This window comes from Sinohyriopsis cumingii, chromosome 4 (genome assembly GCF_028554795.1).
Source record: "Sinohyriopsis cumingii isolate HCF-2022 chromosome 4, ASM2855479v2, whole genome shotgun sequence".
Taxonomy (NCBI): Eukaryota; Metazoa; Mollusca; class Bivalvia; order Unionida; family Unionidae; genus Sinohyriopsis; species Sinohyriopsis cumingii.
The window spans coordinates 72934845-72947769 of record NC_142964.1 but is presented as its reverse complement, the minus strand read 5'-3'; the positions used below and the strand labels follow the sequence as shown (position 1 = coordinate 72947769).

The following is a 12925-nucleotide window of genomic DNA, read 5'->3' as shown; positions in this document are numbered from 1 at the left end:
AGGAAACCCCAAAATTTGTGAATTTTCGAAATTTCTTAATTAATTTTAATTAGTCGAAGTAAAAGTCGGTTACTACTAATTGAGAACAGGGATAAACGTTATGAAGAGTTAAATATCGAAATTTATTTAATCCCTGTATCAACTTTTGGGATGATAATGTTATCATAATGCTTTCCATGACTCAGTGAGCGATCAGGTTGAACGTTCTTCCTGATTTGATATAGGATCCAAAACTAGTGTTTCTGATATTAAATTAACCTTACTATTATTAAAATGGACCATAGGCCAAATACTGATTGCATAAGGTGATACTGCGTTATTGAACGATATTTATGAACTTGATCTTAAATCTGAATCAGTATATAATTTTAATGATAACGTAAGAACTTTCCATGAACGCTTGACATTGGTATGTGGAGTTATAAGGTGCTAAATATACGTGCAGCGAATGATATTTTGTTGCGATCACTTTATCCCTAAAGAAAATAATAACCACAATTTCAAATTAGAAATATTTCCAAAGTCTGTTTTTCTTACTGTTGGCACATCGGGCAAAATCTCCATTAATACTTATCTTAAGATACTAGTGTCAGACTGAAAAAAGAAGGAACCGGATACTAAAACGACACAGGCTTTGAAGCACTTATAGAATTGCAAGGCGAGAATTCTTGAGTGTTGCTTCGTCGTCGCCTCAACGTTTGAGCATCCGATTGCCTTGATTAGCAACTCTCTATTGTCAAGCTTCCATAATGCATTATATTCGCCACCTGTATTGCTAGGTAACTGTTGCCAACGGATTATATAGTGGTATTTGTGAGAGCAATCCTGTTAAATAGCAGCATATTCAGAAGTCGATAGTTATATCATCTAAGGTAAGACGGTGGTTAATAAAATCACACTTTGTACTTGCAGCGTCTCACGAATCTCCAACTTGTTTTAGCCAGTATGGATCAACTGCCAGAGCTCTACAGCTACAGGGTTTTCTTTGAGAATAGAAATCTTACTTCGCAGTATAAATCAACTTTAAATTTTTCCGAGGCATCTGAAATTCTGACCGAGTTTAAGAACAGTCTTTTTACGTTGAAAACATTCACCACGGTTCTGCTGCTCACACTTTATGTCCCAATCTTCCTTTTCGGTCTAGCCGGGAATATCCTTATCATCGCGATTCTCTCAGCGCAGAAAGTCAAACGGTCCAAACTGTACTTCATGATAAACTTAGCACTTGCTGATCTTGCTGTTACTGTCCTCTGCATACCCACTTCTGTTGGAACTATCGTGTACAAACTCTGGGTGTATGGAAGGTTCTTATGCAAATTCATTGCCTTCATTCAAGGTAAGTACTCATATATTCTGTTGTACAATATATATGCACGGTAGACTGTCAATGCTGATGTCATGCTTTGGGGCTGGTGGGGTTCTAAGCAGAGAAAAGTAGACAAAATTTTTTTAGTAGTAGTAATGATAATGATACTAGTATCTGAAGTAGTAGTAGTAGTAGTAGTAGCAAAATGAAGGTGTTGTATTAACAGGAACGTTTTTACAATGCAGCCAATAATATTGTTGATGCAAGTTGTGACAGCATTATAAGATACAGTTGACATCAAAATCAGTGTAAACAAACTTTAGCCATACTGTCCGCTGTAGTGGTATTGTTGTTTAAAAAAAGAACAGGAACCAGTTGTATTGGTAGCAGCAGCGAACATTCTTGTCCTAGTGTTCCTGGTGAAGAAGATAACAGTTGTATATAATGCTGCATTGAATGACATGGATTTGTGAAAGAGATGGCGACAGCAATATGGATCTCACTAGTAGTAGTGGTATTCTGGTGAAGTCCTTTTCGTGTGACTTCATATAGTTTTTAAGGCACAGTGCAGCCGTAATATGTAAAGCACACGTAATATTTTGGTTTCGTTTTGAGGTTTAGTCGGCGTCATTCTATCCGAATAGAACGTTCTTCTAGTTCAGTTGCTTTCCTCATTAACTTTCCCACAATTATTGTAATTTATTTTTCTGCAGAGAAAATTGCAGTTTAAAACCAATTGAAGCTGAGGTGGAGTTTTCGTTGCCTCTCGTATTGTTTGCGTTCACTGGTCATTTTCCTCCTTTCTGTGTTTTCATGATTTATTACTTTATGAATATCAATGTAGTAACCATAACATCTTGCCATACGACTGCTTTAATATTAATAAATCATTAACTAATCACTCACACAAGATCATTCGCGTTTTTTATCGCATAATCTAGAGAAGTAGACTGCAGTGAATACTTGATGTCTAGTCTTCAGCCTAATTGTAGCCCTTACTGCTCAACATCTTGTCTTTCAATAGGAAAGAGAAAATTAGAAAGAACAAAATTAAGTGTCTTCTACAAAATTGTTATAAATGATATACTGTGGAATGAAAGCTTTATAATGATATCTACCAGCGTAATCATCATCCTTCTTTAGAAACAAGTAATGAAAACGTGCAGTCGTTTTAGCATTAATTAAATATATTGAAAAGTAACGACTTACTACCAGATGAAATATTCTTGAAAATATATGGTAAGCAAGACAACTATCTTCCAAACACCAGTGGGTAATATATTCAATTTATTATCACTAATTGATAAAATATTTTGTGTTATGCTCAAATATAATATCAAGTTTCACCAGTATTTGTGAATTCATAAAAAATGTTAAATGGCATTAACTGTAAACCAACTTTCTTTTTGAAATCTTAACAACATTTTAAAAGTTTTTCCTTCATTTTCGAGTTCTTAATAAATGTTCATCGCTGCCCTATATTTAAACTAAATTAGAGCTTTAGTTTTGTTGCAGGAATTCAACCAGGCGTAAAATGAAATATATTGGGAATTGTGGACTACCAGACGCTAATGTTCAACAGATTGTTCATTTAGCAATATTGAAAAGAAATTACATACAAAATAAGTAATGGACAATTCGGCGAAATCAAAAATGAATGGAAGAACTGGGTTGTGTGGGTCTGTGGTGAGAAAGTCAGATTCCAAAACAACATAGTCAAATAGGCAAACTTATACACATGAAACATGTGACATGTCAACATCTATATAAATAATGTCCAACAGCTTAATATGTCACCTACAGAAGAACATGATAATAATAAAATAACAGTAAAAATATATCTAATTGACTTTCACTGTATTGAAAAGTTAAAGAAAAAGAGCATATAAAAATAAACCTCGTAAACATGATTCTTAAACAAACTAAACGGGAATCACACATATCTCAATGCCAGCAAAATAATTTAATTTTCTCTTTAATCTCCTTTTTAGTAGGTAAAGCAATTTGTCACGCAAATCCTTACTCAGCTATACATATTTCTTGAACAAACATTTGTACAGTTTTTACGTTTGTAGGCTCGAATAAACAGTAACACAAAAAAGTGAAAGCAACAAGCTTTTCAAAATTTAACAAATAATTTATTTTTCTGGAAAAATTCTGTAAAAATCAAAAATGGAGAAGAACTTACCGTTTCCAGAATCAAATCCAAAACTAATCTAAGAATAATCCACGAATTATTTGGCAAAAGTCCTAGTAACAAATGTTCTAATAACTTCAAGTTCGAATCCTGATGGAAATTCCAAGTTGGATGACGATGACGTATGCTGTAGTAAATACTGTGCTTATATACATTTCCTTGCAGAAATACAAATAATGGCAATCCGGTGTTGGGAATCCAAATTAAATTTGAAAACAATGTCTTTCCAAAATTTCTTTGTCAGCACTCATCCAAATATTTCCAGAGAAAAAAGAATTGATCATTTTGAAATCCAACTGGTCTGAAGAAAATTAAAACTATAAATCTGGCTACAACAAAATAACTTGACATCAATGTGAAAAGAGGAAAACTGAGAAATCTCTCTCAAAGCATGTCTATTAAAACTAACCAATGCGCGTAATGGAAAAATTGGAATTGCGAAATCGAAAAGGCTTGGGTCACGTCATCGTGTATATGTCACGTACACCAAAAATGACCCCGACGACAACCAATCATTTTACTCCAATAAATAAAAAATATTGTTTACATCTTAAATTATGTAGTCCCATCATGACCTTGGAAACAACCAATCATTTTAAAATAAATAGAACTTGTTTATGAAAGTAGCTACAAGTTCTGAAACAAGGTAAGAATTTAGATCAACACCTGGTGTTTATAAACTAACAGTCAATGTCAAACAATTTTCTGAACAAGGATCATCTCTAGTGAATAAACTTACATTAAAATAGCATATAATACAATAAAAAATATAAAACTGACAAACAATTAAGTTAAAATAAATATGAATTAAATGAGATATACGTTCCACAGTGTACAAGTTTAGTAAACCGTCAGTCTTAATGAATTACCTCAAATTAACCAACCTCATTTGATACGGGAAGAATGTTACACTTCTTGATGAGGAAAGAAATATTACATCTGTATCTCAGCAAAGATGTGTAGATTTTAATATCCACTTTTCAAATAACATCTGATTTCTCGTTTAAAAACAAATAAAACTAATGAGACAAATAGTACAAACAGCATTTGTTTTTGCTGCCCAAGGCAACTAGGTCAGAGATACAATCATGCAGAATTCAAGTGTTCCAAATGCAAGAGAGACAAACTGATCGATCCAATGGCACAAATGATATTATAAAGTCGAGGGATGCAACACTTGTGTAACAGAAACGAGACTAAGCTGGTCTTACAATGGACGACATGAACCGAGAGGAGACACCAATCAACCGACAATTACACTGGTCAACAGTGAAATCATTACTGACTTGAAAAGGCCCTAATCTGTAGTATTTTGGTGTGCCGAACACGAATATAACCGTGAAAAATTTGTATTGGCTCTCGTTTTGAAGATATTCATATACCTCATTTTCTATGTTTCACTGTGTAAATTTCTCCAGTAGGACTGCAGCAACATCCGGAATAATGATGTAACATTGCATAATACCATCATGCTCACATCATCCACAGTTGATTGCATCATTTTCTGATGCAATGCAATACTAATGCCATGCGGCTGCTGAAGTAAGTTGACGTCAGCAGTGTACTATACATGTGTAGGCCTATTATACTAATGCCAGGCGGCTGCTGAAGCTGACGTAAGCAGTGTACTATATAAAGCCCAATCAGATAGGTTCAGCATTTAAAATATTTTAGACGTTGTGCGAGACAGTTCAAGCTACTGTTACATAAAACTTATTATTTTATCCATTTACGTACAATAAAGAACAGTAATGCCTTGAAAGTGTGTTAATACCGCGGACAATTTTTGCTATATTTGTGGGGAAGTGACATTTGCCAACCAGAAGAAAAGTATCAATTCTCAAGTGAAGAAGGCATATCATCTTTACTTCGGATGCAAGGTTGGTGACCAAGACAAGCCTTGGGCTCCGCATATATGCTGTGCTACATGTACAACACAGCTTTCACAGTGGTTGAATTGCAAAAGGTCATCAATGCCGTTTGCAGTCCCAATGGTGTGGAGAGAGCCAAGCAACCACCTAAATGACTGTTACTTCTGCTTGGTTCCTCCTCTTTCCGGCGGAATAACGAAGCGAAAGAAGTCGAGAATAGTCTACCCAAACATTCCGTCTGCATTGAGACCAGTTCCACATGGTGAGGGACTTCCTATTCCAGAACCTCCAGCAGAATATTCTCTTGATTCATCTGACGAAGACAAAGGTGAGTCGACCTGTTCTTCTCCTGGTCCATCAGCATGCAGTGATCCAGATTTTCACTGTGGTGCATCATCAACCCCACACAGAATAACACAGGAAGAACTAAATGACCTGATTCGTGATTTGGACTTATCAAAGAACAAGGCAGAATTGCTAGGATCAAGACTCCAACAATGGAATCTTCCAGAAGAAGATGTCACAATTACTGCATATCGAAAGCGCCACCAGCAATTGGAGCCTTTCTTCAGAAAGGAAAGTAATCTGATATTCTGTTCCGATATTGAGGGCCTCATGAATGCTTTAAAAATCACTCATGACCCACAAGAATGGAGACTATTTGTGGACTCTTCGAAACTGAGTCTCAAGGCTGTGCTTTTGCACAATGGAAACATTCTTCCATCTATTCCAGTAGCGTATGCTGTCCACATGAAAGAGACATACGATAACTTAAGGCAGCTACTGAATTCCATTGAGTATAACAAGTACAGCTGGCACCTCTGTGGTGATTTGAAGGTAGTTGCCCTTTTAATGGGACTGCAGCAAGGATATACAAAATACATGTGTTTCTTATGCGAGTGGGATAGCCGAGCAAGGGAAATGCACTACATGAGGAAGGAATGGACTCACAGGCAGAATGTAGCCATTGGAGAGAAGAATATCCAACACCCAGCTCTGGTTGAGGCTCAGAAAATCTTGCTACCACCCCTTCACATCAAACTAGGTTTGATGAAGAACTTCGTGAAAGCCATTGACCGGACTTTGCCAGCATTCCGATACCTGCATGAAAAATTCCCTCGACTCAGCGAAGCAAAGATTAAAGAGGGAGTTTTTGTGGGTCCTCAGATTCGAGAGCTTTTCAAAGATGACCGGTTCAACAACTTGCTGGAAGGTGACGCGAAACAAGCATGGAATGCTTTTCGCCTAGTTTCTACAAACTTCCTCGGAAATGTTAGGGCAGAAAACTATAAGGAACTAGTAGAAGACATCTTGATGAAGTATAAGAAACTTGGCTGCAATATGTCTCTAAAGATTCACTTCCTTCATTCCCATTTGGATTTCTTTCCTAGCAACTGTGGTATTGTTAGTGATGAACACGGCGAACGTTTTCATCAAGATATCGCAACAATGGAACAAAGATACCAGGGAAAATGGTCCACTACAATGCTGGCTGACTACTGCTGGACACTCCTCAGAGATGCTCCCGAACAGCTGTACAAGAGACAGGCGAAGAAATCTAAGATGTAGTCAATGACTTGATTTTTTATAGGTAGGCTATGACAGTTGACCTTTAATTTCTTGCAGATTACAAAAAAACTAGAGCCAATTTTGCAATTTGACTGTCATATTCGTGTTCAGCACATAAAAATTGATAAGAATTGACTAATTTTATTTCAGTAACATGACTTTTGTAAAAATTTGTTGTCCAGTGTTACACGTAATAGTGGAAAAGGTTCAATTTATTCACGTAAGAAAACCTGATTTAATAAATGAAGTATACTGTTCAACATCTAATTTTTTATGAAATAGCTGAAAATTTATCGTTGACAAAAAGACATCGGGTTACAACTGTAATTTGTACCACAACGTACCCTCGTCTTGCACGTCAGCGTAATAGTTACGTCTAACAATGGTATTTCAAAATATTTGACACGATGAATTGGTATGTTAGTCACAAATAATACCCCAAAAGTAGAGTAATTAAAACCCTTCTGGTTCAGTGGTCACAACGATTAATTACGCCTTATGGAACAATCACAGTCATATAAAGGTTTGACATCATACATTTACTTTCTTGTTTTGGTCCTGAAAAGGTGTTGTGAAAACTGTGATCAGCTTTTATGTAAATTCATTTAGAACGGTGCAGTGGATCAAGTAAATCGACACCCGCTGTTTAAAGATTACTAAAACTGATGTATAAAATGATAAAAATAATGAAATTTACCGATTATATTAAAATGACTTGGCTGACAAGGTTCTTAATAAATGAAGGGTCGTGATAAACTATATTAAATGAATCTTCTCCGTATCTCGAGACATGTAAGTTTTAGAACACATTTTGTTTTCAAATGTATCTAACATCATCATAAATTTCAGACCAAAGTTCCAAAACCATATATGCAATTATTAGAGCAGTTTGGAACAAATATAAATTGCTAAAGACACAGATCTCGTAGAATCCAAAATATTAAAATTGAAAATTATAGTTATCATTCCATAGCATTTGGCTCTAGTTTTTACAGAAGAATTAAATACATTGAATAATGCATGCGTTGTCTTCAGATTAATAACGCTAGAATATTTGCTAGACTTTGCATAAAGACTAATTAGTTTGTACAGTGATTAACTAGACTGTAGATATGCACTAAAGACAGAATCTTTGGAGAGTGACATGGACAAATTAAATTGGGAACATTATATCATGTTAAAGTCTCATATGGAACAGTTAGAAAAAGGTTAAATTGTTGAAGAAATACAAAGGCCATTAAAGACTGTCATTAGAGTTTAATATTTAAGAATAAATTGTTGGACACTTTTAAAGGTGATATTATACCGAACAATTTAGCTGATATTCACATAATTAAACTATACTTTTCGTCACGTTTTCTAAGTACAAAAAGCACAACCTTGGATACTTGAAGATTGGTCATGTAAGCTATTCGTGCTATAATATTGATTTTTCACATTGCAAGCAATACTTCGTTACACATTAGACGTTGAAATAATGTATTAGACATAAGTACAGGGTTCAAGAGTCACCTAATTACTATCTGAGAGAAAGACAAGGAATACCAGCTGAGAAACAAGAAAGACCTCTTCAGTCAAAATGCAAACATAACCTGGCAGCAGTAACAAAATGTGTCACTCACAAAGACAGCAAAATCAATGCCGCCAGCAGGTGTTTTGTTTGATGAATGCATTGAATAAAAGTCCAGCATTCAGAGGACGCAACTTTATGTTGAAGTGACTTAACATGTGTGGATCTGAAAACTATTTAGATTATGCAGAACTAATGTGTATTAACCTTCTGACAAGCAGATAAACTAGCAATGCATATTAATTGCATTGATAATGGCTGTTGGTGATATTTTACTTACAATGGTTTACCATTTTGTAGATAATAAATACGAAAGGCGCCAAAGTAAAGTAAATTCGTAACTCATAAGAATCAAGAAATACCTACATACTTTAATCCAAAGATGATACATTGAGAAAGTTGACTTCAGGAGCAAGTGATTTTCAAAATATTTGCAAAAAGGTCATGTTATATTTTGTGAATGGAAATAAGTTTTGAATATCACTTAATCTCCGTTGCATCCTTGGATCTTTCTTAAGATCTTACTTTCAACATTACACTCACAACAATTCTCTGAAATGATAGAAAGCAGAACTAATGAACTAACATCAAATGTATTTTATATAAATATAACCTTCCCTTGTGTATATTGCCAGACAAAATGTGTAATTTCGGCACAAAACATGAATATTAAGGAAGCTCGCAAAGGGATAACTTTTGGAGTGACCAATATAACATATATATATATATATATATATATATATATATATATATATATATATATATATATATATATATATATATATATATATATATATATATATATATATATATATATATATATATATATATATATATATATATATATATATATATATATATATATACCATATCACCTTCATCTTTCGGACTTTTCTGTGCAATAGCTTACGATAAATATTGGTTCTTAAATTATAGAATGATGATTGCGATAAATACTGATGATATAATGGAAACAATATTCGAATTACTGTTGATAGCTACCAAAAAAGAATTAATGTGGCCTAATTGATGATTGTTTGAGTCTTGAATATGTAAAAAAGAAAGCGTCTGATCTGTACTGACTCAATTTATTTAGTCGTAAGACAGTTAAACCAATATAGATTGGTTTGATTAATACAATATTTTTGCAAATAACTAGCATCAAAACCTGGTTAAATATATCTCTCAGGAAATTTGAGACTTTGGTTTCATCTTTACATATTCGAATCTTATTCTTTCCCTAAAATTATCCATCTGGTTAATAAATACAAAATAATTCGTTAATTTAAGTCTTTCTCGTTATCATTAGTTTGCTTCAGACTTAAACAATGTTTGATATTCATGCAAGTACCCATGTCTATCTGTTAGGTATTAGGAAAATAATTGATCCTACTTGTTTAAGATACGCGATGAATCACATAGCCATGTGTACCTTTAATGTACACAATAACTTAGTACCGATGACATGCATCGAATAATTACTTTGGCATGGAGATACATACGTCTCTTCTATAACGAAGTCTTTCTGCCGCGAAATTGAAGCAGACGAGACCATTCATTGATGCATTAATTTTATCTTAAATTTTCCACGTGTCATCTAAACATACCGTATTTAAATTATATCTCTGTATTTAACGCAGACAAAAGCACTCATTGTCATTTATGGACGATTTTATGTTTGTAAAACACCGAGGTAATTCTATTAATTTCCTCTCTGCTGCTTGTATGTATATATATGTATATATATGTATGTATGTTAAATACTGAACCCAATCAAACATTTAATTGTTAAGTCTAGATGTTCTTTCACAGATTATATCATAATTTTTCTAATGATGCTTTTATGAATGGGGATCGTAAAAATTAATATAAAAAGCTCGACTGTTTCCGAAATATAATCTCTGCTCAGTTAAAGTTATCTAATATTATTTTCTAAGCCTTTTAGTATTGCTGCATAATCTCTTTTATATCTCTGTTAATTTTATGTATATAATTAGCCACTCATTGTTTAGCTATGAAAAGCAAACAAAGCATTTAAGAAAGTTTGCAAATGCTCCCTCTGTTAATCCTATGGTTGGTGGCTTAATAGTTTCATATAGAATCGATATGGATTGATCTCTAGAGATTAATCAATCATCTTTGTTTAAAATATCGATTTATGAACGCACACCCATTTAATTTCATAATTCCTTCATTCACATTAAGCAATCCAATGTTGAATCTTATTTGAACAGATGAATGACAGAATGCATATTTGCCTACTTTTAACAATTCCAAGAGATTCACCAAGCTGCAAACGTTCCAACTTGTAATTTACCTCTTTTTCCGTTTGTGATATCTAACACTTTGAAAATTCATTTATTTGTGATCCTTGCAGGTGTTGCAGTTGCAGTTAGTATTTTCTCCATGATGGCCATGGGTATTGATCTCTACATTTCTCTCAAGCATCCTGCTGCAAAGTTCCGCCTTTCGTCCACGTCAGCCAAATCATTTGCCTTGATTTGCACCATGTGGGTCGTAGCAGCTAGTTTCATGGGACCTCTGATCTATATTCGGGATATTGATACCCTCGACATTCCGTTCTCGCCTGATTTAACATTGTGCATAGAAAATTGGCCACAAGATCGAGATCGACAGGCATATGGTGTGTTTCTGTTATTTGCCGTTTTCATCATACCTGCCTTTACCATTGGGGTTTGTTACGGTCACGTTGGGAAAGCACTTTTGACAATTGACATGAATAGAACTATTTCAAATAGCAGTGCACATAGATTAGTCAGCAGGAAACTAGCTGCACGTATGGTTATTCTTCTCATCATTGCATTCTTGGTCTGCTGGCTCCCTTACAACGTCCTATCCGCATTAGCAGATCTTGACAACGGCCCTGAATTACCGCGTGCATTACCCTTCGTTCTTTGGCTTGGACATGCACATAGCGCTATAAATCCTGCAATGTACTGGTTAATGAACAAGAGATTCCGCGAGAGTGTTTGCGGTATAGTGAAGTCAGTTAGAATCAATCATTGCTTTTCCACAGAAACAATCTCCATGGCAGAATATATGTGAAACGATATCAGAAAATGTATATTCATCTTAACTTAAAACCATGGAAGAATAAACTTTGAATGACAAACAGTCTTAACCAAAACAGTTCGCAATGTACTCTTGATAACATAACAGTACATTCGGACACAGGTATAGAGATTTAGCGTTTATCAAAACACACACAATATCTGCATTTAGAGCACACGTGTGAGTGTGTCTGTGTCTGTGTGTGTGTGTGAGAGAGAGAGAGAGAGAGAGATAAAGTTGGGTTTGCTTTAACATTTTTTCAGTCATATCACTACGATGTCTGAAGTGTGGCACTTTATAGTGATGTCTAGAACTACTGCATCTTGCCGCATACATGTAACATAATGTCCCACTAGTCGCATTATCCTGACACCAGGCCGACCAGTCCTAACACTGACCTCTTAATGCTGAGCGAATAGTGGGGCACGTGTAAGTACCATTTTTATAAGTCTTTGGTATGACTCGGCCGGTGTTCGAAACCTTCATTCGAAGCAGCAATGCAATATGCGAATATATATATATATATATATATGTGTGTGTGTGTGTGTGTGTTATATACAACTGTTTTTTGAATAACGGTCATTCCCATTGATCGCGTGTGTAGTGTAGTGTGTAACAACGGATTTGCTAAGATAAATGCAATAGACTGACAACGAATAGTGCAATAATTGTTTCTCACTAGCCTGTATCTATGTACCTTTGCTAAAACCGAGTCTTGTTCAAAGGCAAACGATCGTCCAGTTGCAGAAATATTTTCTTCTCCTGGCCACACGTCCAGTGCTAAAACACTAATTACAATTGCTCACAACCCCAAATGGATTTATGAAAACATGACAAAAAATGAAACTTATTAAGTACGACCTTAGAACATTGAAACCAAAAGGCCTAAATCAGAAAGTAAAAGACAACCTTGAGCCAATAAAATTGCCAATTACTAGTCTATGAGCACTATTAAAATAAGGAAATATACGGGAATAATTGAAGGTTACACCAATTTTCACAAACAAAAACAGACTGTGATATCGTTCATTCATTTGGAGGTCGATATAAGGAGATACACATCATGATAGGTCAAATGGAATCCAACTAGTTGAATTTAAAATATTTTGAAGCTTTGATTTCAATAGAAATTGTTATGCAAACTTTTGAAATTTCAACGTTTTCTGTCTTTCTTGTTTCTCATGTCTTTGCATTTGCAAAACTCACAGTCAGATACGAAGGGGCTCAGACTAGTGCGAAACCAGTTGTTCACTGTCCATTATCAATTTATAGCATACATATATATATATATATATATATATATATATATATATATATATATATATATATATATATATATA

At 34.5% G+C, this 12925-nt stretch overlaps 1 protein-coding gene across 1 annotated transcript; it reads left to right on the top strand.

Moving 5' to 3' along the window:
* The first annotated feature begins 945 nt into the window (after positions 1–945).
* Positions 946–11579, top strand: LOC149801441 (QRFP-like peptide receptor). The gene is made up of 2 exons (XM_089954312.1): positions 946–1336; positions 10891–11579. The coding sequence occupies exons 1-2, from the start codon at positions 946–948 to the stop codon at positions 11577–11579; spliced, it is 1080 nt and encodes a 359-aa protein (XP_089810438.1).
* Positions 11580–12925: the final 1346 nt, after the last annotated feature.